Source organism: Geotrypetes seraphini, chromosome 5 (genome assembly GCF_902459505.1).
Source record: "Geotrypetes seraphini chromosome 5, aGeoSer1.1, whole genome shotgun sequence".
NCBI classification, from domain to species: domain Eukaryota; kingdom Metazoa; phylum Chordata; class Amphibia; order Gymnophiona; family Dermophiidae; genus Geotrypetes; species Geotrypetes seraphini.
In genome coordinates, this window is record NC_047088.1 from 80794878 (window position 1) to 80820843 (window position 25966).

A 25966-nucleotide genomic window follows, 5' to 3' on the forward strand; every position below is an offset into this window, starting at 1 on the left:
CAATATTCGCGGTCTGGCTCTGCCCCTAAAACCCTGTGAATATAGAAGGAGAAGTGTATTTTATCGCCCTTTTGGAAACAGACTGGAATGGTTATCTTTTAAAGCCCGAGTGCACTTCCTTCTGGTGATGTTTCTTGGCAGAATTCAGCTGTCAAAGTTGACAGTCAAGCTGTCCTGAATAAAAAAAGGGCTAATCCTGCATGGAGGTACAGTCAAGCTGAAGCAAAAGCAGCAAGAAGAGAAAACATTAGTATTACTAAAAAGGTTAAGGCTCTTCAGCTTGGAAAAGAGAGAGCTGAGGGGAGATATGATTGAAGTCTACAAAATCCTGAGTGGATTAGGACGGGTACAAGTGGATCGATTTTTTACTCTGTCAAAAATTATAAAGAGTAGTGGACACTTGATGAAGTTACAGGAAAATACTTTTAAAACCAATAGGAGGAAATATTTTTTCACTCAGAAACTAGTTAAGCTCTGGAACGCATTGCCAGAGGTTGTGGTAAGAAGAGTGGATAGCGTAGCTGGTTTTATGAAAGGTTTGGACAAGTTCCTGGAAGAAAAGTCCATAGTCTGTTATTGAGAAAGACATGGGGCACTGCTTGCCCTGGATCGGTAGCATGGAATGTTGCTATTCTTTGTTTTTTTTCCAGGTACTATTGACCTGGATTGGACACTGTGAGAACGGGCTACTGGGCTTGATGGACCTTTGGTCTGACCCAGTAAGTCTATTCTTATGTTCTTACTAATGCACTGTGCAGCTGGATGGGTGCTATTCATTAAACATTTTCACAATGAGGCAGCAGAAAGCAGCTATAGTGTTATTCTCTGAAGAAGATGCATATCAGTGAGCAGGATCTCAGATATGGGGAATTACTACTACTGTATATTGTATAAAAGATCTCACCACCACACCTCACTGTAAGTCTTTGCAGAATACTGTGGCCACTAAATTAACACAAAGTAACTTATTATCCAGTGCTCAAAATAGACCCCGTTAATGTTCATATAATGCAGGGATGTCAAAGTCCCTCCTCGAGGGCCGCAATCCAGTTGGGTTTTCAGGATTTCCCCAATGAATATGCAGGAGATCTATTAGCATACAATGAAAGCAGTGCATGCAAATAGATCTCATGCATATTTATTGGGGAAATCCTGAAAACCTGACTGGATTGCGGCCCTCGAGGAGGGACTTTGACACCCCTGATAATGCTTCTGCCTGACGCATGCGCTTGTTAGTCTATGTTTCCATAAAGCATAAATTTATTTGTGTAGATTAAAATAGTTCCCACCTTTCTGGAGCTGGGTTCTGATGGGGTCTTTCTCCAGTGCTCCAGTCGCACTCATACTGCTCCCTCCACAACTGACTGCTGCTGTTTGAGAAAAGGTCGCCAATCACTTCTGCTGCTGTTACCAGTCCAGAGGCAGGGTTTAGAACCCCTGCCAAGGACTTGTCTCTCTCAGCAACATCTCTCATCAGTTCATCCGAATTCAACCGCACAGTCTGCCTACGTGAAGTAGCCAACCGATGGCCTTCTGCTTCTGTGCCGTCCTGTGCAGGCTCCGACGCCTCCAGTGCTGCAGAAGGACAGGAAGGGAGGGCTCAGTTGCCAGATCTGACACAAGGGTCCTTTTCACGCCTGGCAAATCCAGGGTGTATGTACCACTCACCGGGGCTAGGGAGGGCAGGCTGAAGAGGCTGCCATTCTATGCTCCAGTCCTTCGTAGAGGGCCTGCGTTCAGCCTCCGTATTCTCTGCCACGTCACCAATCACTTCTGCTTGCACTTTGTCCTGCTGCAATGCTGTTGGCCTGGCAAAGAGGAAAAATACCCCATTACAGAATAATTGAGAGCAACATATAATACTGTCGCACTGTTTCTGCTCTTCCAGTGTGATACTGTGGACACACAGAGGATAGATTCTAACATATACACACCAGTCCTGCATGTAAATGATCAGAATACTAGCACATATGCTATTCTGTAAATATGCACATATCTTACTTATGTACTGTATTGCGTTTTTTTATTCTAGTCATGGTGTGAAAGGTGGTATATCAAATCATATATAGCAAGTATTTTACGGGGAAGTGCACACATAGGCAGAGACTGGGGTAGGGTGTATACTTAATGTGCATAACTTTTAAAATATTATAGTTATATGGGCATCATTGGCACATAGATTTGCAAACTTATACCAGGCTGGTTTAGTGTACCTAAGAACATATGTCCATATATACCCATCTGCACTCATTCTATAAAGGAAAATACAGTAGATGGCTACTTTCTTTTACAGAATATACATCTGTCAGGTGCCCGCATATAGGTACACATTAATAGAATTACTGCACACTGTCACTAAACAATCCCTACTCTTCCATGGCAGGTCTATGGAGCATGAAATTTAGGTCCAACTATCTTAGAAAAAGAAAAATTAAATATGACAGACTTGCATACCTTGAGATTAATAGTACTGGAAGGGATGGGGGTAGGGAAGACACTTCAATTGCACTAGTAATTGATCACCATGCAGGTTTTGATGTACCTTTTGTTGAGTCTAGTGCTATCAATAAAGGAGACAGAAGAGACCCATCAAAAAGAGTGAATTTCCAATCCTAGCCCCTTCCCTGCCTTCACTAATCCCCAGATGAGTAAGACCCAAAAGTTAATGGTATTAACTAAACTCTTCCACTGGAACCAGCTTTTCATTTAAATCTTTTTATTTAATTTTAGCAGACAATGAAAAACACTACAGAACACACCAAACTTCAAATGTAAGAATCTTATATACAACAAAGTCATATGAACCCATAACTGTACAATTGCACATAATTAAAGGATCCCGGACATACTAAGGCAATTCTGGAGTCTTTTTTGTGGTGTTTCACAGTATGCTTTTTGTACAAAGTAAAGTGGGACCTGTTGCCGCCCACTCCTGTGTGAATCTCACGGCCCCTCTACCATTCTCTCATGGTTCCAGATCCCCGGGAGCACCTCGTAATTACTTCAAAGTGTCTGCCCAGGGACTGCATGCTGCTGCGTAGGAAACCTGAGCTTTAATTTCATATGCTACTCATGTACACTGTCCTGTTGTGAACTGAGGTGCTGCAGAGACAGTGATCGTAACTCCCAGAGATCGACAACTGCAGATACCACTTGCTCTAGTTTTCTGTAAGCTCATATACAATATTTTAGGGCATTTATCAAGTTGGTGCACGAACAACCTGCAAAACAATCCCATTTTCTGTCAGATACTAGAACCGCAATACAGATATATGCAAACAGCTATTACTCATCAGCTCATGTGGGGACCTTCTCATGCAGCAGACCACACCTTGTTGCTCCAGGATTCTCTTCCTGATATGCTCAGGACTCCCTTATCAAAGGGAAATGGTCTGCACTTTGTAAGCATCTATATTTGGGGAACATATGACCTCAGCTTATTCTTTTTTGGAGTACTGATGTAATGTGTATGGTAGACTAGCGGAAGGGAGGTGGGGATAGGCCATGACAACCTTTCAATGAAGTCACTGTGATATATTATCAGTTTGACTTGAAACTTACTTTTTCGGTGGTTTCAAAACTGAATTAAGTGTACCACAGTGTTTGGAAAGTGGTTTTTTTATTCACATATGATATACACATGGGCTGAGCAATCAGAAGAGTTTTAGAGAATGACTTTAACAGCAGTGCAGCTTGTGTAAGTGTTGCAGAAAAGCACGCATCCCAATGCCTATGCCTCTGCCCTCTTAGAAGTCTGATTTCCTTTAATGGGAGCAAAAGGTGGAATTAAGAGGATGATGGGCCACCGCGGGAGCGGACCACTGGGCGAGATGGACCTCAGCGGAGGCAACTTCTTATGTTCTTATACCCAATAGTTGCTTTTCAACGTACATGTTCTATAGGCTCCAAGGAGCAAGAACTCTCTCATGGCTCTCTCTATAGCACTGCGTGCTCTATACAGATCATATTCATCTTTTTTAACCACTTCAGTCCAAGCTTTGTTTTTCAGAATGACCACAGTCCTGGCCAACAACCAATGTACCCCAGCAGAAAGCACAATAGAAATATAGAAACAGAGAAAAAAGAAAGCAGATAAAGAGCATATGGCCTGCCCATTCTTGCCTTGAATTATCCCTTAGAGACCCTATATACTTTTCCCAAATGTTCTTGAATTCAGATATATTTTTCATCTCCACCACCTCTGCTGGAAGGTCATTTCATTAATTCACCATGCTTTCTGTGAACAAGTATTTCCTCAGGTTACTTCTAAATCTGTCCTCTTTCAACTTCATCTTCACCTTCATCGGTATGCTTTCAGTTGAAAGAGATTTGCCTCCCGTGCATATCTTCTCCTCTCTCACCTTTCTTCCAAAGCATACATATTGATATCTTTAAGTCTGTCCCAAGTTATGACGAAGCCCACAGATTATTTTAGTAGTTGCCCTCTGAACTGACTCCATCCTGGTTACACTTCTCCCTCTGTATTCGTGGTTTCTGCACTCGCGGTTTTGCTTATTTGCGATTTTTTGGGATGCTGACTCCGCCCCCCCCAAATTACATCATGAATAAAGTTCCTTTTCTTTTACTGTACTGATAAAAAAAGTTTAGTGCTTACCAACATTCACTCTGAAAATCGCTGCTTCCATGATTTCTCCCACAAAATCGCTGCTTAAAATCTTTCACCCTCAAAATCGCTGCTTCCCAGCAACTTCCAACACAGGCAGACACCCAGATAAGTCACTGTGGATAGCGGGTGCAAGCAGTGGGGCTTTGCCACCCCCCTCTTCCTGATCATCCAACATCCTTTCAGATTTGAGGTTATGTTTTTTGCAGCGCTAACAAACTTTGCCTTTACGCTTCCCAGCACTGTAAATGATTCGGCGTGACAAGGAGGAAAACACACATTTCTCGTCTTCTCGTGCAGCTGCCAAACTGCGGAGAGCGCGTTTGGCACGCACCACTACACCACACAGGGGGGGGGGGGGGGTCAGGAGAGCTAGAAACTTAGCAAGAGCTGTTCTCTCCAGCTTTCAGCATTCACTACCTTTAGGTTTGGGAATTGTCTTCATTTATGTTTTCTTTTTTTTCCATTGTTTAATGGATTTTAAACTCTTGCTCCCCCTTCCTTTTTCGAACCGAGTACTGTAATTCTGTACTGTATTGGGGAGTGGGTGCATCATCATTCTCCTCAGCCTTGCAAGCTTTTCTCCCCCTCCCACCACCACAAATAGTAATAATAGTGCCTTTTTAAAAAAAACCGCGAATAACAGTTGAAAAGTTATTTGTGGTTTCAATAGTAAAAATGATGGCGTTTACCCCAAACCGCGAATAACATATAAAAAGTTATTCGCGGTTTTTCCGTATTTTTGGCTATGTTCCGCCCACATCCACTGTGAATGGGAGGGAGAAGTGTATATCTTTTTAAAGGTGCAGCCTCCAGAACTGCTAAATGAGGTCTCACCAGAGTCTTATACAGTCTTCATACGGGCTATTCCTCCCCCTATGTATCCAAGTGTTCTTCTAGCTTTCACCGTCACCTTTTCTATCTGTCTGGCCACCTTAAGATAATCACATACGATCAATCTCATCCTTTAGTGCTACACATCAGCAGGGTAGACAAAAAGAGGACTTTCTTACCCACTATTTCTTGACATCAATCCAAGTCACAACATACATGATAAAGGATATAAAAAAAACTAAAAATAGAACAAAAATAATCTAAAATATTAAGACCAAAAACTTAGATTATATTGATTGACAATGCCTGCTAGCACCCTGGACAACATGGCTTCAGAAAGGAAGCATGGAATCAAAACATTCAAGGCATCCCTGTTTGATAGGCCATTTTGTGAATTGGAAAAAAGGATTATAGATTTTGCAATGATTTTTCTCAATACTTCTTCAGCATTTGATTCTGCAAATCATGATCTCCTATTAGAGTGACTACATTTCCCTGGGCTTTGTCCATGTGTTTTACAGTGGTTTTAATCATAAGACATAAGAATTGCATAAGAATCATGGATTGCAAAAGATGATATATTTACACAAAACGAGCTTTGTTCTCACGGTTACCAAGGCCTCTTCTCCCCCAGAATTAACCGAAAAGGAGACTGAAATCCTGCAAATGCATCTTAGATCCTTTCCCATCCCACCTTTATGAAAACATTCCTCCACAGGCCATCTCCTCCCTTACGAGACTCATTAACTCTGCTCTACTATCAGGCTTGTTCTCCACAAAAATGGGCCACATTGCCTTGTCACCTATTCTGAAAAAAGCCGATCTCGACCCCTCCCTACCATCAAACTACCATCCCATAGCAAATATCCCTCTACTTACCAAACTTCTAGAAACCATAGTTGCTACCCAGCTCTCCTCCTATCTCGAGAGATTCTCCATTCTTCACCCCTACCAACATGGCTTCAGACCCTGCTTTAGCACTGAATCCCTCCTAGTTTCCCTAATTTCAAAGGTACAACAACTATACTCACGTAACAAATTCGCTGTCCTACTACAATTCGATCTTTCCGCTGCTTTTGATGTCGTCCATCACGACATACTACTTTACCAACTTTCCGAGATTGGAATCGACTCCACCGTCCTAATGTGGTTCTCAAACTTCTTACACTCCCGTTCCTACACCGTCAACACAAATGGCACCATGTCCACTCCTTGGACTCCATCTTGCGGTGTCCCTCAAGGATCACCCCTTTCCCCTATTCTCTTTAACATCTACATGTCCTCCCTGAAACTCTTTCAACTATCCCCCCTGGAAACAATCTACACTTATGCAGATGACATCCTTGTCCTCCTTGAGACTGACCAGAACCTCACCAACCTCCACGAAAACATTACAGCTTGCATAATGAGACTCCGTGCCTGGTCCCTCTCGGTACAGATGAAACTAAACGAATCTAAAACAAAACTACTCTGGTTCGGCCCAAAATTCGAACACCTGCCCACACTTTTCACACTACCCACAGGCGATACACTACAGCTCGAGTTCTCATGCAAGGTCCTTGGTATCACCATCGATTCCTCTCTCTCCCTCAATGACCACATCAACTCCTTGGCAAAATCATGCTTTTTCAGCCTTCATATGCTGAGGAAAGCTAGATCCTACTTCAGCCAACAACACTTTGCCATCCTTGTCCAATCCATCATCCTCTCCAAACTAGATTACTGCAACGCCATCTACTTAAATCTATCAAAAAAAAGTATTCTAAGACTCCAGCTAATCCAGAATACTGCAGCCAAATTGATCTTCTCAAAACGCAAGTCTGACCATGCCTCCCCACTCCTTGCCAAACTTCATTGGCTCCCAATAATCTCCAGAATCCATTTCAAATGTTCCTGCCTGGCTTTCAAGATCATTCACGGAATCCTGCCTCCTCTTATCCCACTGTCTTTCAACTCCTCCAGTCCCGACTCCTCCAGAACTGCCCAAAGGCTTAAACTAGCCTTCCCCTCTCCACGCGGCATCCACTATTCAGGCAAACTGGTAAAATCCCTTCTCTTCAAAATCACAGGTCTTTGGAATGACCTCACCACCCCGCTGCGGAACCTGAGCTCCCTTCAGTTATTCCGCAAACAACTAAAAACCTGGCTTTTCAGCAAATTGTAGCTCTATCCTTCCCCCCTTTCTCTCCCCCCTTCTACACATAAGTTCATGTAATCCTTTTTCTTCTTCTCTACCCACTATTTTAAGTTCTTGTAAACCGTGTCGAGCTCCATTCTCATGGAGATGATGCGGTATATAAATTTAAGGTTTAGATTAGATTAGGAGGTGGCTTGGCACTCCTCCACAAATCATTCTTCGATGTCCAGCTTCTCGAAAAGGGTAGCCATGCCTCTCTAGAATATATGCTAGTCTCTGTCAATGACGAACTCCATCCTCACCCACTGGATATCCTGCTATTATATCGTCCACCACAAATCCTCTGAACCCGTCCTCGAGACCATTACAAACGCCTTCCTCAGATTTCATAGATTACTAATCATTGGGGATATTAATCTCCACCTAAACGATACCACCAACAAGGATGCAACTGATTTCAATAACTTCCTCACTTCTTTAGGCATCTCCCCCCCCCCTCCCCGCACTCTCTCCAACCCATGAAAGGGGCACACGCTAGACATCATTAGTTTCCTCGATCTCACCGATTACAAAACTTCGGTCGATGACACTCGTTGGGAACATGTCCCTTGGTCCGACCACTTCCTAGGGGCTTTTTGCCTCCCCATTTTCATGTCTCACCTTGGGTCCCAGCTCGTTCCTCAAACTCCATTATCTTCCGAAAAAAAATTGCTAGCAAATTGTTTTGGACCAAATTCCTCAACCTAATTTCCACCATTCCTAACTCTCCAAACCCTGAATCAACTGGCACAACTGGATCACCCTCTCTGAGACCACCTACCACTCCCTCGCACTACTATCCACTAAAACTGTCTCCTACTCCCGCAAGGCCCCTTGGTACCTTCCATATCACAGAATTGAAGCAGAAATGTCGAATACTGGAACGCAAATGGAAAAAATCTAAATCTCCCACAGACAGACAGTCCTGGAGGGTTAATATTAAGTCCTACAATACTGAACTAAAAAAAGCAAGGAAGAACTACTACGGTAACAAAATCTCCAGATCCAACAACCAAAGTAATACATTGTTTAACATCTGGCGCTCCTCTAAATATGACACCACCACACTCCCCTCCTCTCCATCTGCAGATGATCTAGCAAAATTCTTCAATGAGAAAGTCACTACCTTACGATGCTCATTCCCACCAGCACCCTCTTACAACTCTCTGGTGTCCACAGACTCTAACCCTACTCTAACCGTCGCCAACCATATTCCAGTCGACAGATCCTGGACCGCCTTTGAGCTCGTATCTGATTCCCAGGTCGCTAAACTCTGCCTCAAGTTGAAATCCTGCAACTGTACCTTGGACCCTTTCCCCTCCTACCTATACGAGAAAATTCCCACACAAGCCATCTCATCTCTCACCAAACTTATAAATTCTGCCTTACTTTCAGGCCTATTCTCTGCAGAAATGGGACACATTGCCGTATCCCCACTACTGAAAAAAGCTGATCTAGACCCCTCCACACCATCCAGCTATCGCCCAATAGCAAATATTCCTCTCCTGACCAAGTTGCTGGAGTCCATCATATCTACCCAACTTTCATCCTATCTTGAGAGATTCTCCATTCTCCTACCCTACCAACATGGCTTCAGACCCAACTTCAGCACCAAAACCCTATTGGCCTCATTAATCTCAAAGGTCCAACAACTTCACTCTTGCACTAAGTTCGCTGTTCTTCTTCAATTCGACCTTTCTGCAGCTTTCAACATTGTCCATCATGATATACTAATTCTTCAACTTTTTGAAATTGGCATAATCTCAACAGTCTTAGATTGGTTCTCAAAATTCTTATGTTCCAGCTCCTACTTCATTAACATGAATGGCTTCTCATCCCTCCCGTGGAAACCGATTTGTGGAGTTCCTCAGGGTTCACCTCTATCCCCGATTCTTTTCAATGTTTATATGTCCTCCCTGAAACTCCTCCAACTGTCCCCCTTGGAAACACTTTACACTTACCCTGATGACATCCTTGTCCTCCTCGAGACCAACTCTAACCTCACCAATCTCTCTGAGAACATCTCTTCATGTATATCGAACCTCCAATCCTGGGCCCTCACCGTACAAATGAAATTAAATGAGACCAAAACAAAACTACTTTGGCTCGGCCCAAAATTAGATCAGCTGCCCACCCTCATCCCACTATCCTCTGGCACCACATTGCAGCTTGAGCACTCAAGCAAAGTTCTGATCATCATCATTGATTCCACACTGTCCTTCAATGACCATCTTAATTCCTTAGTAAAAAAATGCTTTTTCAATCTTCACATGTTAAGGAAAGTGAGATCCTGCTTCCATCATCAACACTTTGCTGTCCTCATACAATCCATCATTCTTTCCAGACTGGATTACTGTAACTCCATCTACTTAAGCCTAACAAAGAAAAGCCTTCATAGACTCCAGCGGATTCAGAATACCGTGGCTAAACTAATCTTCGCAAAAAGCAAATTTGACCACGTCTCCCCGCTTCTGTCTAAGCTTCACTGGCTCCCAGTAGTCCTTAGGGTTCACTACAAATGCGCCTGCCTAACCTTCAAGTCTACACGGCATCCTGCCTCCCCTTTTTCCACTATCTTGGAACTCCTCTAATCCCAACACCACCAGATCCACTCAAAAATTCAAACTATCCTTCCCCTCTTTAAAAGGCATATCCCATGCAGGAAAATTAGGGACTTCCCTCTTCTTCAGGATCACCGAACTCTGGAACAGCTTTACTACCCCGCTTCGGAGCCTGACCTCCCTCCAACTCTTCCTAAAACATTTGAAAACTTGGCTTTTCTCTAAAATGTAATGACCCCTCCCTCTTCGATATATTAAGTCCCTCTAAACTTCTCTTTACTAAGTCCTTCTACTTTTCATTGTAGTTCCTTTCTATATCAATTCTTGTAAACTGTGCCGAGCTCTACTTCTGTGGAGATGATGCGGTATACAAACTTAAGATTTAGTTTAGTTTAGTTTTGGTTTAAGAATTGCCGCTGCTGAGTCAGACCATACTTGACAAGACACAAGCTGCAAGTCTGTCAGTTTGAATACCTTTTCCCAGCATGCTCTGAATCAAGAAGTTCCATGGGGATCCCCCCTCCCTTCTTCAGCATCTATTTGTAACCACTTTGTCCTATGATTTATTCCCACAGTATATTGTGGATGATATTATGCTGTAAGCGCCCTTCTCTATGGCAAGGGATGTAGCAACATCCTCAGCTACCATAGAACGTTCTGCCGTGGCTGGCTCACCATAGATTAGATCAGTGGTTTCCAACCCTGGAGGACCACCAGGCCAGTCGGGTTTTCAGGATAGCCCTAATGAATATGCACGAAGCAGATTTGCATGTCTGCCACCTCCGTTATATGCAGATCTCTCTCATGCATATTCATTAGGGCTATCCTGAAAACCCGACTGGCCTGGTGGTCCTCCAGGACAGGGTTGGGAACCACTGGTTTAGATTATTTTGTGAGATCCCACCCTTATTCAACCTGTATCATTTAAGAGTACATGGTCTTGATTTGACTATTAAAACAGACATATGTTATCTTGGCATGATTTTGGATCCCTCCCTGTCCTCATGTTCCCCCTATATTAATAAGGTGGTCAGAGGTGCATTCTACAAGATGAAACTATAAGGCCACTCAAGGCCTTATCTAGGTGACAATGACTTTCACATTGTATTCCAGGGCTTAGTGAATCCATAACTACTACATTATCAGCCAGGGTTTACCTACCTCCGCTGTATGGGAGTTAAAATTAGTGCAAAATGTTGCCGCTCAGTTGTTGCTAAGACAATCTTAATTTTTACATGTAAGACCACTTTTACCACTGGCTTTTCAGCTTACATACAAGATCTTATTTATGATTTTTACACTGCACTGTACTTAGCACCAGGTTATCTAGTTTTTGTTCTGTAGGATACCTCTGCTGTTCTACCGTTAAGCAGCAGATAAAAGACTGGGCACTATCATCGTAAGCTTCACATCTATAAAATAATACCCTAAAATCAGGCACTTCCAAAACAATTTGAGAATTTACTTCAATATCAATAGCCTCTGATATATCTGAATAGGTCTCAGCAGTGTTGCTGCTTAGCTATAAATACTCTGCCTTACAGTCTTACCTCACAACCAGTGAGCAGGACTTGTTGAGACAGGCGCGTATCACTAAACTAAACTAAGCCTTAAGTTTGTATACCGCATCATCTCCATAAAGATAGAGCTCGACATGGTTTACGGGTAATTCAATAAATGAGGGAAGGACATAATAAGAAATTAGAGGTTATGAAGAGGATAGCTAGCTTTACATTTTAAATAGATAGCTTTACGTTTTGGAGAAAAGCCAGGTTTTCAGTTGCTTTCGGAATAATTGGAATGAGCCTAGGTTCCGCAGCGGGGCAGGGAGGTTATTCCAAAGCTCAGTGAATTTGAAGAAAAGGGAATTCCCTAATTTACTTGCATAAATGATGCCTTTTAACGAGGGGAAAGATTTTTTTTTTTTTAGTTCAAAAACTTTTATTGAATTTTACAGGTTACAAAAAAAGACAACCAGAAGTAACAGAATTCAAAGTGTACATCACCAAGAGGAGAAAGCATGTACCGAAGGGATGGGGGGATGATATTAATACATAATTAAACAAACTTCTTATAAGGGGATATGAGCAAACACCCGCAGAATAATGAAGACATATGCATAGAAGTATTGATAAGTAGATTAAGCAGTTCAATAATACAAATATTCTTTCATACTTGCCCGTGAGGCACAGGGCATTCCACCACATATGGAAGTCCACCCTAGTGAGGTCCTTCCAGCAGAATAAAACTGTCTGAATCGCTACAGACATCATTATAGTAAACAACCTGGATTCATCAGTATCAATGGGTTCTAAAAGAGCTTGAGACATTACAATGATGATGGGATAAGATAAAGTATTAGTTAGCTCCAGAATGTCACAAGTAACTGACCACACTTTACTCCAATAGACCTGTACATGTGGACAAGAAAAGAGTAAATGTTCTAATGAACCAGTCGATTGAGAGCAGGACCAACATAAGGAAGACATATTAGGATTGATTCTATTAGACAGCACAGGGGTCCACACTGCTCGATGAAGAAGAAAGAAAATAGATTGCAAAAGTGAGGCCGATCTAACAGCTTTGAAGAAAATCAACCAAAGTGTAGACCAGTCAATAGCATCAGAGGGTAGATTGAGGTCTCTGCACCATTTCACTTCAGATTCTAGCGGACTTGAAAAACGAGCACGCTGAAGCAATTTGTACCACATAGAAGCTTTGGAGAATCCCATGGGAAGGGTGCGAAGTAGTATGTGTAGATCAGGCTCGTCCAATCGCATGCGGGTTTTGGGCAAAGAATGTGCAATGCAATGATGTAACTGGAGCCATCTGAAGTATTGAGAGCCAGCAACACCCCAGGTTTCCGAGAAGTCTGAAAAGGACATCCAGTCTTCCGCTTTCATCAAATCACGAACCAGCCAGATACCCCGGTTTGCCAGTCCCACCATGACACACAGGAATCTGAGATTTTGAATAAGTTATTGTTCCATAATGGGACCAAAGATGAATCCTTCCAGCTGGATGTGAAGGTGGAGTCAATACTGTCAACAGCATTCTTATAGGCTAAGAGGATGTTGTCCAGCTTGTCAGATTTAGACTGAACAATGCCAGCCAAATATTTCAACTGTCGTTCTCCATATAATGCACATTCAAGTGGGAACCCCACTGGCGCATGATAAAAGCATGATGGTAGTGTACAAAACAGGGGAAATTCACACCACCTGAACTGTGAGGTGCCTTCAACTTAGCCAAAGCTATGCGGGGTTGTTTGTTTTTCCATAAAAACTTCACAAGGATAGAGTCCACTGATTTGTAAAAAGAAGCTGGTAAGTGAAAAGGTAGCATGGATAAGATGTAATTAATCTTGGGGGCGATCATCATCTTAATGGTTTCAATCCTACCCTACCAAGATAGGGTCAACGGAGACCATTTGGCGATTGATGTCTTGACAATATCCAGCATATGGTCTACATTCAGGTGCATGGTTTCTTCAATTGTAGGTCCAAACATGACTCCCAAATATTTCATGGAGCTGGCCGTCCACTTCACACCATGTACCATTATATCTGATTCAGCTGCCGGACAGTTTAAAGGCATCACCTCTGTCTTGCTCATATTTAACTTGTATCCAGAAACATCTGCATATGCCGCTATGTCAGTGAGCAAGTGAGGGAAAGAGGGAGGCGTGATGCATAGCAGGATGTCATCGGCATACGCCAAAATCTTGATCTCTTGAGGTTGATTTCCAAATGTGAATCCAGAGATATACGGATTAGCACTGATGCGCAGTATCGGGGGCTCTAACGCAAGGTTAAAAAGTAGTGGTGATAGGGGGCAACCTTGCCTGGTGCCTCTAGTAGGGTGAAAGGCTGATGACAACGAGCCATTAATGTACGTTCTAGTGGTGGGCATAGAGTAGATTTTGAGGGGGCATAGAGTTGATTTTGAGGGGGAAAGATAGTTTGAGTTTGTGGGCGGATCTGGTAGTGTCAGGTCTCGAAGAATTCCAGGATAGTGGAATTAGGGGAGGAAGAATGCCATGTAGGATCTTGAATGTTAGGCAGGTACATTTAAAGTGAATCCTAGAAATCACCGGAAGCCAGTGAAGTTTTGACAGAAGCGGGGAAACATGATCGAATTTGCTTTTTGTGAAGATCAACCTTTTTTTTTTTTTTTGCGAAGATCACGCATTTAAAAAGATACTATGTAGTGACAAATGCCTGATAAAATAATTTTTTTTTTTAAAAACCACCGTAAGCTGCTTTCTAAATGAAATCAGTCATCAAACACATGGGCATGGTTGCAAGTTTCATAGAATTGCAGCCACCACTAGCTGACAGTCTATTAACAAATTCAATAAGCGCTGATTTCCAATCTTGATGGCGGCAACGAGTGATAAAATCTCAGTAGTGTAGCAATAGCAAAAGGTGCGTACATAAAGGAGACGGATGAATCAGAAAAAAAACACCAGGCTGTTTCTAATAAAGGAGAGTGTGACGTAGTGGTTAGAGCTGGTTAGTGGTTCAAACCCTTTTCTGCTCCTTGTGACTCTGGGAAAGTTACTTAATCCTTCACTGCCTCAAGTATATTAGACAGAATGTGAGCCCAGTGGGACAGATAAGGAAAATGCTTGAAGTACCTGTATGTAAACCGCTTTGAATGTGGTTGTAAAACTACAAAAAGGCAGTACAGTACTTCCCCAAAATTCACAGGGGTTCCGTTCCAGGAACACTCACGAATTTCGAAAAACCGCAAATGCAGTTTTGTATCTGTCAAAAGGCAGGAGAGGGCAGCTGGGGAACACTGTATATAGGTTACTTCCAATCCCTTTCCCTAATAAAGATTTCTCCACAAGCTTGAAAGGAGAATGTGGAATATACATGGGTCCCTGCACCCACAGCCTATCCTAGAAGATACTCCTGAAATATCCCATAGCAGGGATGCAAGTGTTAATTCAACTACCCTGCCAAATGCAAGAAGAGCAACCAGAATCTGGAACCAAAGCCAAATTCATCACAGCCTTCCTTCAGGAACAGCATGGGCGTATGTTTCAACATCAACATGTTCTTTAAGTCTTCTAAATAGCAATGGTTTGTCTATTTTAAGCAGCAAACTAGAGCTTAATCTGTTACCTAAGTTTCAGCTAAATAACCTGCATCTTCAATTTCATTTTTTTTGTTATGTTTCTGACATTGGTCATGTGCCTGAAAGTGAGCAACAGGGAACAGCTGAAGCAGATAAATTACTGCTGATCTACTTCATTTTACATGATTCAAATTACTTTTCTGCAACCAGTACTGAAAGCACCTCAGTCCTACGTACAGAGTTCCCCTGACACAGGTTTTCTTGTGTACCTTGATCCTGACCTGCAGAACCCCCTGCAATTCCAGTACTGTGAACCACACACAAGAGCTCCACCAGTGCAGCTATATTGACATAGGATCCCAACCACAATTCTGTCAATGTACCTCAGTCCTATCCTGTGGCACCCCTATTATTTCAGAACCAAGGCCCACACAGTGTCACCGAACTTCAGTCTTTGCTTACAGAATCTTTTACAATTTCAGTCAATGTACTCCGTACAGAAATCCTTCCAGTTCTGCTATTGGACAAGCTAAGACGTGTTGCCTTTGCAGCCAAGGGCTTGTCACCACCTTGTTCTTCAGGGCTGATCTTACTCCGGCACAGCCAGCTACAAGAGTGGGAGTCCAGATTTAAAGCCAAATCTCCTAAAGTGTTCACATCCACAAAGCGTGCTACTAGCTGAGGCTTTCAACATGAAAACAGTTTGAAATTAACTGAGCATTAAAGAAAACATCCACAATAATTCAGCAAAACTATTGCCATCTCAAGATATGAAATTAGGTCACTAAAATTGCCAATCCACACCTATTTACTATATGACAAAATATTGACAAACTATAAAGCACAGAATGGATCCAGTTACCCTCACTATACCCATATTCTAATTGAGATCTTTTACTGGGACAACCAGCCCTTAAAAATGTAACTCCCATGATATATTAAACCAGGGCTATCAAGTCAGAACACCAAACCTTCAACTCTGACCTAACTAATTCCGACTTCTCTAGTTTTCTACTGTCTGACTCCTGCTATTACTGATATGAGTCTTTACATTTTTTGATCTGGATGTGAAGTACTCGTAAATATAACTTATATTTACCAGTACTTTAGATTCAGGACAAAAATATAAGATTTATTTTGAAGCCGGAGTCAGAGACAGTACATTTTAACTAACTCTGACTCCACCCAAAATTTCTTCCGACGCCGACTCCATAGCTAAGGTTGCCGACTCAAAACCTCTAATTTTTTTACTGCCATTCTTCCAGATTCTGACTGACAACCTGACAATTCTGGAGAGCCATGTTCACTGGTCTGACTTATTCTATTAGATTGTTTAATATTGTGTTAAAGATAATGAGGTATATCTGCTGTCTTTCATCCCATTGCTGAGGATACTGGCTCAAGAGTTCCAAAACATTTTACCTGTATGACTTAACTTACTTCTACAAGTGCAGGAATTATAAACTGTTGGTTAACATCCTCTGTCACACCCCTCAGATAATGGGATGCAGGGAACAAGAACAGTTTGAGTCTTCACCTATAAAAATGTGAGTAATGCTATGCTCTACAAACTGCCAATTACCTTAGGAAAGGATAAAATAAAATAGCATCTTTCTAAAAATAGATGTAAATGCACCATTTATAATAGTGATTTTGTAACACATTTATTCCTGTGCAGTACTGGTGAGTATTATTAGGCTGGTCCTCTCAGCTAGTGAAAATGCAAACTTGCTAACACAAAAATGCTTAAAAAAAATAAACAGCAGCTGAACATGCCATGGCAGTATATTATAAAATGGTTCTTAATCAAAGCCCTCCATCACGTAAAAAGTTTTCTGAGACGTCCCCAAGGAGAGGGGAGAGCCGAATAAATTCCTCCACCCTGTAACAAAGGAGAATGTCTGCCAAGTTCTTTATCTCCACTGGAATTCAACAAGAAAATTAACTTTGGCCTATTCTGAATATAGTTAACGATGCATGTAAGTAATTTGGGGTTTCTTTGTATTGTGTGCTTAAAATACACATGGAGCTGGTTAGGAGGAGTGTGTGGCGCAGTGGTTGGATCTACAGCCTCAGCACCCTGGGGTTGTGGGTTCAAACCCCGCGCTGCTCCTTGTGACTCTGGGCAAGTCACTCAATCCTCTATGTTAGATAGATTGTGAGCCCACCGGGACAGATAGGGAAAATGCTTGAGTACCTGATTGTAAAAACCGCTTAGATAACCTTGATAAGCGGTATATCAAATCCTAATAAACTTGAACTACTAACCTGGCTTTTAAGTATAAGGAGCAAGATACTTGCAGGAGCTGCCAATTGACAAAGCTTCCTAAGTGAAGACTGTAAGCCACTCTGATTTTTTGATACCCTATCCCCTGGGGCACTGCAACCTGAGGTTGTGGGTTCAAACCCTTCGCTGCTCCTTGTGACCCTGGGCGAGTCCCTTAGGGCTAGATTCACTAACCTCACGGATCCGATCCGTGAGGTTACCGGCCACCCGATCCATGACGTGTCCTCATGCAAATGGGGGTGATCGGAGTCACGCCCTCAACCAACTGCATGGATCACTTTAGAGTGATCCCGACACATGCGCAGACCATCTTCTTTGCCTGTTGATGGTCTGCGCATGCTTACAGAGCTTGAAACCTATTTTCCAAGCTGAAGAGCCCTAACCTTTTTAGTCTTTTCTCATACAAGAGGAGTTCCATCCACTTCATCATTTTGGTCGCTCTTCTTTGAACCTTTTCTAGTGCCGTTATATCTTTCTTGAGATAAGGAGACCAGAACTGAACGCAATACTCCAGGTGAGGTCACATCATGGAGCGATACAGAGGCATTATAACATTCTTAGTCTTGTTAACCATCCCATTGGGCATAGAGAAATGCAAGGTCATGCATGTAGGGAAAAAGAACCCGATGTTCAGCTACAAAATGGGGGGATCATTGCTAGGGGTGAGCAACCTTGAAAGAGACCTGGGGGTGATGGTGGACACAACATTGAAAGCATCGGCACAGTGTGCGATAGCCTCAAAGAAAGCGAACAGAATGTTGGGTATCATTAAAAAGGGTATCACAACCAGGACGAAGGAAGTCATCATGCCGCTGTATCGTGCAATGGTGCGCCCGCACCTGGAGTACTGTGTCCAGTACTGGTCGCCGTACCTCAAGAAGGACATGGCAGAACTTGAGGGGATCCAGAGAAGAGCGACTAAACTGATAAAAGGTATGGAAAACTTTTCATATGCTGACAGGTTGAAAATGCTGGGGCTGTTCTCCCTAGAGAAGAGGAGACTTAGAGGAAACATGATAGAAACCTTCAAAATCCTGAAGGGCATAGAGAAGGTAGACAGGGACAGATTCTTCAGACTGTGGGGAACCACAAGTACTAGGGGGTCACTCGGAGAAATTGAAAGGGGACAGGTTTAGAACAAATGCTAGGAAGTTCTTTTTTACCCAGAGGGTGATGGACACATGGAACGCGCATCTGGAGGTTGTGATAGGCCAGAGCACAGTACAGGGGTTCAAGGAAGGTTTAGGTAGGTTCCTAAAGGATAAGGGGATTGAGGTGTACAGATAGAAGCAGAGGTAGGTTATAGAAATGGTCAGGAACCATTTCACAGGTCATAGACCTGATGGGCCGCCACGGGAGCGGACTGCTGGGTGTGATGGACCTCTAGTCTGACCCAGTGGAGGCAACTTCTTATGTTCTTATTTCATTATATTGTCTACAATGACACCCAGATCCTTTTCTTGGGCGCTAATCCCCAAGGTGAACCCTATAGCTGTGATTTGGCTTATTCTTCCCAATGTGCATCACTTTGCATTTGTCCACATTAAATTTAATCCGCAGCTTGGGGAGGGGCGGGGAATAGGGTGGGAATGCGGCGGGAGTGGAGTGGTTGATGATCCGTTTCTGTTGGGTTCTTTTAGTCTCTGCAAAGAAACCATGCGGTTTTGACTCTCTTATCTTAAGTTCTGTTTCCGGTTGTGTTCATTTTCAGAGTGTTGTATCTTTTATCTTGTATACAAATTTCTAATAAAGAAAAAAATTTAAAAAGAAAAATTTCATCTGCATCTTGGACGCCCAGTCTTTCATTTTTCTACGGTCTGCCTGCAATTTTTCACAATCTGTGATTTAACATGAACAGTTTAGTGCCATCTGCAAATTTTTTTTAAAAAAATTATTTATTAATTTTCAAAACAAATACAAAGTGCAAAGAAAATACAATCAATTAATACACCAAACAGCACTTATATACCAACAGATAATAGTACAAAGTACATTTCCCCCCCTCCCTGGATGTGCGTAAAAATCAATTAGGAATTAAAGGCTTATTTGACTGATCAGTTTTAACAAATTCCGCTAAAGGACCCCATGTTTCCTTAAATTTTTTTATTATGTCTCAATTGTTCAGAATTTATTCTTTCAAATCTATAATATTGAGGCGGTAAAAGCTTCGATGCTCATAGAATTCCTACGAGCGTCCGAGCTTTTACCACTGCAGCCTGTGCAGCTTCATAAAAGGGGGGTGGAGTTAAGTGTTTGGGGGCTTATGTAAATAGGACAGAGTTTGCAGGGATAGGGAAAAAACAGAACAGGGACAGAACTCATGGAGAAGGGATGGAAATGGAGATAGACCCCACGGAGGTGGGGACAAATTTGTCTCCCTGTCATTCTCTGCATGGGATCTCTTAGGGAGAGGAGGAAATAGCGGATGCTGTAGATGGACAGACTGGATGGGCCATTTGGCCTTTATCTACTGTCATGTTTCTAATTGGAGAAACTTCTTGTTCAGCATTCTATGTGATATATAATTACTACCTACTATAGGTGAGGATAGTACAAGAATCAAAATTATTTTCTGTAATGTAGAATTGATGTCAGTTAAAAGATTTACCTTTAAGCATTTTTTGGGTTTGTTAATTTCATCCACCCCTTTTATGAAGCCCTGTTAGTGGTTTTTATTGCTGGCCATGGCGGTAAAGCTCTAACGCTCATAGAATTCCTACGAGTGCCGTACTTTTTACCACCTTGGCTGGCGTTAAAAAACGCTAACGCAGCTTCATAAAAGTGTGTGTGTGTGGGGGGGGGGGGTGTTTGTAAATCCATTAAAAATTTCAATTAAAAAATAAAGTAATTTCTTTGAACAAACCAATCTGGGCAACTACTGCAAAACAGAATCTTATGCAAATATATGCATAAATCTGTTTTTTCACACTTAGGAACCAATGCAGTAAGCTGCACTATTCTTTAGCATGGCAGTTTACTCCCGGTTTTCCTACACTAATCTTACTCCCGATACTGTAGAAAAATCAACACTGAAATCATCACGCTAGAAGACAGCAGCAGGCAAATCACACACAAAAGGCTGAATCTAAAACTGAGCTCGATACAAAGCCACACACTAAGGGCTCCTTTTATTAAGCTGCGATAGCATTTTTAACGCACGCTGAATTGCCACGCATGCTAAACCCGCGCTACGCAGCTAGAACTAACACCAGCTCAATGCTAGCGTTAGCATCTAGCGCTAAAACCGCTATCACAGCTTAATAAAAGGAGCCGCAAATTTTGGCACTCAATTTACTTCCTTGGAAGCAGTGAATCTTTACTCCAGCTTGAAGAGATGGGGATGGGTTGGGGGGGGGAGGGAAAGTTGAGGCCCACTGGAGAAAAGATTCCGGCATGGGAGCAAAAGGTCATCTGAGACGAATTGTACTATTTCAGTTCAGAGGACCGTTTTGGGCCATTTTCCTCACTAGCCCAACTGGCTTCAAAAGATCCACCCTCACAAGCTTTGTGGTTGCAAGGTAGAAGCAATGCCTGCTCATTCCTGTCTCCTAAACCCAAAGGTGGCTCAGAAGATTTAAGGTACACTGAGCCACTAGGAAAATGTTTGTAGGTGCAGAGTGGGGGATTAGAGCACAATGGGCCAGCAGGGATTTTTTTTTTTTTACTAAGAACATAAGAATTGCCACTGCTGGGTCAGACCAGTGGTCCATCCTGCCCAGCAGTCTGCTCACGTGGTGGCCCCTAGGTCAAGACCAGTGCTCCAAATGAGTCCAGTCTCACCAGTTTAGCATGAACGTGTTCAACTTTGTCTTGAATCCCTGGAGGGTGTTTTCCCCTATAAGAGCGTTCCAGTTTTCTACCACTCTCTGGGTGAAGAAGAATTTCCTTATGTTTGTACGGAATCTATCCCCTTTCAACTTTAGAGAGTGCCCTCTCGTTCTCCCTACCTTGGAGAGGGTGAACAACCTGTCTTTATCTACTAAGTCTATTCCCTTCAGTACCTTGAATGTTTCAATCATGTCCCCTCTCAAGCTCCTCTGTTCGAGGGAGAAGAGGCCCAGTTTCTCCAATCTCTCACTGTACGGCAACTCCTCCATCCCCTTAACCATTTTAGTCACTCTTCTATGGACCCTTTCATAAGAACATAAGAACTGCCATCTCCGGATCAGACCTACGGTCCATCGAGTCCAGTGATCTGCACACGTGGAGGCCCAGTCAGGTGTACTCTATGCCTCTCGTAAGGAGATGTGAATCTAATTTGCTTTTAAATACTGGAACGGTGGATTCTGCAATAACCTCCCCTGGGAGAGTATTCTAGGTGTTCACCGCTCATTGCGTGAAGCAGAACTTCCTGATATTTGTCCTGGTCTTGCTCCCCCTTAGCTTCAATCCATGTCCTCTTGTCCGTGTCATGTTGGACATGGTAAATAATTTTTTTTCCTGCTCTATTTTGTCGATTCCTTTCAGTATTTTGAAAGTCTCAATCATATCCCCTCGCAGTCTCCTCTTCTCAAGGGAGAACAGTCCCAGTTTCTTAAGTCATTCCTCGTATTCCAAGTTCTCCATACCATTTATGGAATAGTACTGTGTCCTTCTTCATGTACCATTTATGGAGTACCATTTATGTGTCTTTCTTCATGTACGGCGACCAGTGCTGAATGCAGTACTCCAGGTGAGGGCGCACCATGGCCTGGTACAGCGGCATGATAACCTTCTACGATCTGTTCATGATCCTCTTCTTTATCATTCCTAGCATTCTGTTCACCCTTTTCGCCGCCGCCGCTGCACATTGCACAGACGGCTTCATCGACTTGTCGATCAGAACTCCCAAGTCTCTTTCCAAGTACCGCCCCGGACATCCTGTATTCGTGCATGAGATTTTTGTTACCGACATGCATCACTTTACACTTATCCATGTTGAACCTCATTTGCCATGTCGATGCCCATTTCTCAAGTTTGATTATGTCACGTTGCAGATCTTCACAATCCCCCTGTGTCTTCACTACTCTGAATAACTTTGTAACATCCGCAAATTTAATCATCTCACTCGTCGTACCAATGTCCACATCGTTTATAAAGATGTTGAAGAGCATGGGTCCAAGCACCGAGCCCTGCAGCACCCCGCTGGTGACGCTCTTCCAATCTGAGAATTGTCCATTTACCCCCACTCTCTGTTTCCTATGCTCCAGCCAGTTTTTAATCCACGTGAGAATTTCATCCTCGATTCCGTGGTATGCAATTTTCTGAAGTAGTCGTTCATGTGGAACTTTGTTGAACGCCTTCTGAAAATCCGCCTGTTTACTCCCTCGAAGAACTGCAGCAAGTTCATCAGGCAAGATCTGTCTTTACTGAAACCATGCTGGCTGGTCCTCATCAGATCGTATTCATCAAGGTGATCAATGATGCGGTCCTTTATCAGCGCCTCTACCATCTTTCCCAGTACTGAGGTCAGACTCACCGGTCTGTACTGGGTCTTTTTTCCCTCTCCCCTTCTGTCAGTACATGATCCAACCCTCATACTTGTAACCCATTCTGAGCTCTTCTGGGAGGACGGGATATAAAACAAAATTTTTTTAAAAAATTCATGCAATGACATCAAGAGACATCTTAAACTTGATGCAGCAAAGGCAGTGTATTACCACACTGGCATGCACTGCCTTATCTGTAGCATACTTTTTTACACTGTGGTAATTTGCATAGCATTATTACATTGGAAGTACACTTCACCCTCTGTATTCGTGGTTTCAGCAATCGCGGTTTCGATTATTCGCGGTTTTTAGCTTGCTGGCTCCTCCACCCAAATTACATCAGCTTGCATAGAGAAATCGCTGATTCCAAGCATTTACAGAGAAAATCGCTGATTCCCAGCACTTTTTTCACTGTATTTTGCCTCTCCTTCAGGAACATGCCAGGTCTCCCACCATGTTATTCGTGGTTTCACCATATTCATGATGGTTTTTAATAGAAAACAGCAAATAAGATATGAAAAAGTTATTCGCGGTTTTTCTGTATTTGCGGTTCTGTAAATCCCCTATCACAGCGAATATGGAGGGAGAAGTGTAAACTTTTTTTTTTCTCTGCACATGCTCTAGATTTCAGCATACCATTCTAATGCATGGTTTATTAAAATCAGCCCTTTAGTTCAGAAATCCAGTGTGTAAAGCATTCTTCATAAAAGAAAAAAAAAAAAAGAACATTCAAAGGCATTAAGTACTATGCTAGACACAGATGAATCTTCTTCACATATCAGGAAATCAGGATACTATTATAAAAAGTAAAAAATAAGAAAGCTTACCTTGAGTTGGGCTGATTGCCTGACTCTATGACTAGTGGATCTGGAACTCTGTTCCGTATGCCCTGTTGATAACTGGAAAAATGCCCCTGTTCCGATGGGTGGCAGTTGGTGTTGGTGGCACTGCATTCCAGAGGCATCCAGCAAGGTGCACGGGGAGGAGGTATGGCCACTGGCTTTAAGATGTCCCTGTGTGCCTGCTCCAGGGGAAGACTTTGAGAACGCTGCCTCACGGTCTCCATGTCAATACCACTCCTCTGCTGTGGCAGTGATGGAGCCCCTGGAGAATCTGATTGTGCTGTCAGCCCAGATCCTGAAGACTCTACAGTTCTGTATAAGTGGTGGTGAGATGCACGGCGTGCTTCAAACCTCCCCCAGTTAGGAGGTGGGGGTCGTGGTGGGGGAGGTCCTTTCTTTTTGGCTGGCTCTGGCCTGCTTTCCTCTAGTTTCTCTAAAACAGGTTCTCGCTTTTCCCTTCTCAGTGGTTCAAAGTTGATGTGGCTTTCAGAAAGAGCTCTTCCCCTGAGTGGATGAGGCTGCGGATCTTCTGGACCATCTTCATAAGCAGAAAATTCTACTGTCCTGATTGGTCTGTCGTGGTCACATGAGAGGTCATGTGAGGAGACTGTCCTGAAGCAGCTGGGCCACTCGTGGTCAGCACTCTCACAGCAAGATCTGAAGGGACCTACTCTCTGGAAGCCAATTTTACAGAGAGGCAGTTCACTAGAAAACACAAGCAAGAATAAGTGGTTTAATCTGCATTTTACACAACCAGTCATATTAGGGTAAATTCAATAAAATGAACCAAAATTTCACCACATAAGAATTGCTATACTGGGACAGACTGAAGGTCCATCAAGCCCAGTATCCTGTTTCCAACAATGGCCAATCCAAGTCCCAAGTACCTAGCTATATCCCAAGTAGTAAAACAGATTTTTATACTGCTTATCCTAGGAAGAAGCAGTGGATTTCCCCAAGCCATGGTCTATGGACTTCTCTTCTAGGAAATTAGCCAAACTTTTTTTAAACCCTGCTTAGCTATCTGAATTCTATAATAACAGTTCTGTGCAAAACTTCCATTATAAAATACTAACATAAGTTCACAGTTTTACACCTAACTTTAGGTTCGAGCACTTACGATGTGTCAAAGGCTGGTGTTTGTGCTCGTATCTAACTGCTGGCCGTTAAGAGCACAAAAATGCCCCTAGTACTCTATAACCCAGGGGTGTCAAATGTCTGTCCTCGAGGGCCGCAATTCAGTCGGGGTTTCAGGATTTTCCCAATGAATATGCATGAGATATATTAGCATACAATGAAAGCAGTGTATGTAAATAGATCTCATGCATTGGGGAAATACTGAAAATCCGACTGGATTGTGGCCCTCGAGGACCAACATTTGACACTCCTGCTATAACTTGTGCATGTAACTCATGGGCATATCCCTGACTTGCCCGTGCTCCTCTCACAGCCACACCCCCTAGAAATTGTGTGTGACAGAAATTGTGTGCACAGTTTCTTAAAAAGCTATTAAGACCAGTTGCATAAGCAATGCCAACTGGAGCCAGCTAACACCAATTTAAGACAATAATTAGATGTTAACTCCGATTAATAGCCAATTATTAAATTAAATTGCACATGCAGCTAACCTGTTCTATAAATTGGAAGCCTAACTTTGCACAATAAACAAAGCTGGGCACCCAAGTTTATGGAATTAGAGGGATTCTACTTTTCTTCTTTAAATGCAAACGTGCACAATAACTGGAAAAGTTTGGCCTGTTCCAAAGTCCAAAAGATTTTTTGTGACAAACTGCAACCAGAACATTCTTTGAAAATAAAAATGGATCACTCCTAGAGCAACCAATCAAATTGGATCACTACACGGCACTTTCTTCTTTGATTGGCTGTTGAACAGCCAGCACCAAGGGAAGAAATGCAAAGAGTCCTCTGATTTCCTCCTGAACTTACACAGAGGGCAATTCTATAACTGGGTGTCTCTAATTAAGGTGTGTGGTAGGAGCCCATTCTGTAACAGAACCAGCTAGCATCATGCTTAAAATTTAAGCACTCACACATATATATGTCCATAGAGCTGCTTTAAGTGCACACA

At 42.7% G+C, this 25966-nt stretch overlaps 1 protein-coding gene across 2 annotated transcripts in view; it reads right to left on the minus strand.

Annotated features, from left to right (window-relative positions):
- The window catches only part of SHROOM4 (shroom family member 4), a 394799-nt gene that overhangs the window by 18813 nt on the left and 350020 nt on the right, over positions 1-25966 (minus strand). For both annotated transcript variants that reach the window (XM_033944710.1, XM_033944711.1), the window contains exons 6-8: positions 23863-24582; positions 1669-1808; positions 1290-1575 (exon numbers count right to left, since the gene is read on the minus strand). In XM_033944710.1, coding sequence (XP_033800601.1) covers positions 1290-1575; positions 1669-1808; positions 23863-24582 — 1146 coding nt within the window. The remainder of the gene's footprint in view (positions 1-1289; positions 1576-1668; positions 1809-23862; positions 24583-25966) is intronic.